The 2,901-nt window shown below is 38.7% G+C and overlaps 1 protein-coding gene across 5 annotated transcripts; it reads left to right on the top strand.

Annotated features, from left to right (window-relative positions):
• Positions 1–379: 379 nt before the first annotated feature.
• On the top strand, positions 380–1,542 carry LOC121599717. Of its 5 annotated transcripts, none has more exons than XM_041927747.1 (3): positions 380–592; positions 683–865; positions 984–1,542. In XM_041927747.1, the coding sequence occupies exons 2-3, from the start codon at positions 688–690 to the stop codon at positions 1,295–1,297; spliced, it is 492 nt and encodes a 163-aa protein (XP_041783681.1). In that variant the 5' UTR covers positions 380–592; positions 683–687; the 3' UTR covers positions 1,298–1,542. The 5 variants fall into 5 exon arrangements, with proteins under 5 accessions (XP_041783681.1, XP_041783679.1, XP_041783680.1 ...); XM_041927745.1 differs by having other exon boundaries at positions 657–865; XM_041927746.1 differs by having other exon boundaries at positions 381–582.
• Positions 1,543–2,901: the final 1,359 nt, after the last annotated feature.

Genomic DNA, 2,901 nt, shown 5'->3' with positions numbered 1-2,901 from the left:
GCACAATGTTTCTCGGAAAATTAGCCTCTTTTGAGTGCACCACATTGCATTAATAGTGTTGGACAAGCGGTACACAGTGTAATGCGGCACCTGCATAATAAGAGAAAAACGATGTCATCGTCGTCGTGCAGAACACAGCTCGACATTGTACACTTTTTTACATTTTGTCGCACAAGAGTTTATATTACGGAACCAGTTAACAATATCTAAGACAAATCAGGACATTTATTTTAAGTGAGCTAATAAATAGGGAAAAAAAACTAGCTGATGTTGTAAATTTTAGATTCCTACCCATTTAGTTTTAGATAATTTAATAGCAAACTAACAGAAATTCTGTCCATACTGATATTGCCACTGTGTGCATCTATTTATGCGGTGTGAAGCGTAGCGTTCATTCTGCTGTAGTGACGATTTCCAGGATGTCTGCAAGATGTTTGCACACGTCGTTGTTAGGATTTAAAAATATATGTACAGAGAAAAGTGCACTATATAAACGGTGCCACTGTTGTAGGAAGTTCATTCTGTTCGACAAGCTGATGACGGTTACCTAAACAGGCAACAGCTAGTGGGAAAAGATAAAAGGTAAGTTAAGGTAAGGTATTGTAGAGTGTTTCTTTCCAAAGCTTAGTAAATTCATTGATTTAATGCTAATAAAGCGGGTTTGCATCCGCTTGGATTGCAGCTCTGATGATGAAATTTCCACACAACACGTTCATGAATGTTGGAGTACTGCTGGTGCTGTTGATTGCTGTCGGAAGCTTACAACCAGTAAGCGCAAAGCGTTACTGTGGTGATCAGCTGCCGAAGATACTTGCCATGCTGTGTGTGGAATATTTTTCATTAGAAGATCTCCGAAAGAACACAGGTAAGAGAAATAAGAAAAGTGTGCTTTTTATCCGTTTAAAGTTATACCTTTTGCATTACATCATCATATCATATTATGTCTGCCTAAGAGTGAACGAAGCAATTGTTATCTTTTGCAGTTGAATTTTATAGCCCTGTGACTTCAAACCACATCCCAGGTTCGCAGTTAGACTGGGCCGGAGAAAACTTCAGTGATAATGGGTTTAAAAGGAACTTAAATGTGCCATCACGCTACAATCACTTGGAACCGGTGGAGGACGAGTTTAAACCTTCGCTGTGGTTCAGGCAAAAACCCTACTATCGGTTCATGGTACCTCACCTGAAGGCACGGTTCCGAAGAGATGTCGCGGACGAATGCTGCCGGGAGGATTGCAGTATGGCTCAGCTGCTGTCCTATTGTAAGGTGGTGGCACCGGGAGTGGTGCCCACTTAGTATATTATAGTATGAAATCTTATTTATTGAAATGATTAAAACAAAACTTAAAAGGATAAATGAGCAGCTAAGAGACTTGTGAGCAAACAGTAGCGTTATAGATTCTGAGTTTCATAATCGAATCGAATTTGAAGTGAATGGAATAATTAATTACCATTATGATAGTATGCCAGCGCATGGAAGTTTTAAGACGTAATGCACCGTGTGAATATGTAATGAACTTTAAATAAAATTTATCTTTCTGCAAATGATATCTTGTGGTAGATTTTAATACTTTTTTTTCTTAACTACACTTATCGACTAGCCAAATAGTAGCATAATTATGTTTTTCAAATGTTTTTATTAATTCATTAAATTGTTAAAGGTAATTGTTAAATATTATTATGTTTAATTTCGCTTGATTTTTATAAAATTAAGCAAAGCAGAGAAATAGCATAACAGTTATTTTAGGTGGATACTAGGACCAGAGCCGTTTAAAGTTTCGTTAAATTTGCTTGTCAATTACAAAAAAGAGTTTGTTCGTGGCCACATTCACGCACGTGGCCTGAGAAATCAGTTCACCTCAAAGAACCTGTCGCGACGGACGAAGCTGGAACTATATAAGACCTATTTATAGTACCGCATACGCCTCTGAGAAGTGGACACTGACCAATTGTGGCAAAACCTTCTGGGCCGCGTTCGAGAGGAAGATGCTCAGAAGGATCCTTGGCCCCGTATGTGTGAAAGGACAATGGAGGAGCCGCTATAATGAGCTGTACGGCGACCTCAGTGTAGTACAGCGTATCAAGCTCGCCAGGCTCTGGTGGGCTGGCCATGTTGTACGCATGGAAACGGACGACCTAGCTCGTAAAGTCTTTTTAAGTCGTCCACAAGGACAGATGCGGTGTGGTAGGACCAAATGAAGGTGGCAAGACAGCGTTAAGGCCGGGATAACGGAATGGCAGACGAAGGCGCAAGACAGCGAGCGGTTTCAAACACTCCTGAGGCAGGCCAAGACTGCAAAGCAGTTGTGGTGCAGGATGATAATCTTTTTTTTTTCTCGTATCCGCACAAAAATCTTCAATGTGATATAACTTTAACGAGAAATGAACTAAAAAGCTATACCACATGACACCTCTACTGAATATCGATCGTTATTTTATTTATCACTGTATTTATTAGAAACTAAATCAATAAGTTAATTAGAACCATGCATTTTTGCAACACTACCTTAGCAATGCATCACAATTGCGCCAGATATATCTTTTTTACGCTTTTTGACAACGAGAATAGTTCATGGTTTATTGCTATTGTTATTTACGTGTATTGCTAGTACAGTAGGTGACCGCTAACTGGATGTGTTTTAACTGGAGGTTCGCTAACTAGAGTTACTCTCAGTTAACGAACACTTTAACGTCAAAACATGAAACATCCGGAATTTCATGAAGAGAAATTTGTCGCAAATGTGCCTTTTTCAAACAAATTTAGGGTCTTTTGCCTACGTTTGCTATTAATTTATGTTATTACACGAATTACTATACTTTATATCAACATAAATGAAAAAAAAAGTTTGGTATGTTTATTCCAGCCAACGCCAATCAAAACAATCAATCCATAGAAACGTC

This window comes from Anopheles merus, chromosome 3L, assembly GCF_017562075.2.
Source record: "Anopheles merus strain MAF chromosome 3L, AmerM5.1, whole genome shotgun sequence".
Classification (NCBI taxonomy): domain Eukaryota; kingdom Metazoa; phylum Arthropoda; class Insecta; order Diptera; family Culicidae; genus Anopheles; species Anopheles merus.
Note: the sequence above shows the minus strand (reverse complement) of the source record. Positions and strands in the feature narration are given on the sequence as shown.

Bases quoted from the DNA above. Each gene is read 5' to 3' on its own strand.
- LOC121599717 (XM_041927747.1), top strand. From the start codon at position 688: ATGATGAAATTTCCACACAACACGTTCATGAATGTTGGAGTACTGCTG. The intron at 866-983 runs GTAAGAGAAATA...TATCTTTTGCAG, and splicing joins AGATCTCCGAAAGAACACAG to TTGAATTTTATAGCCCTGTG.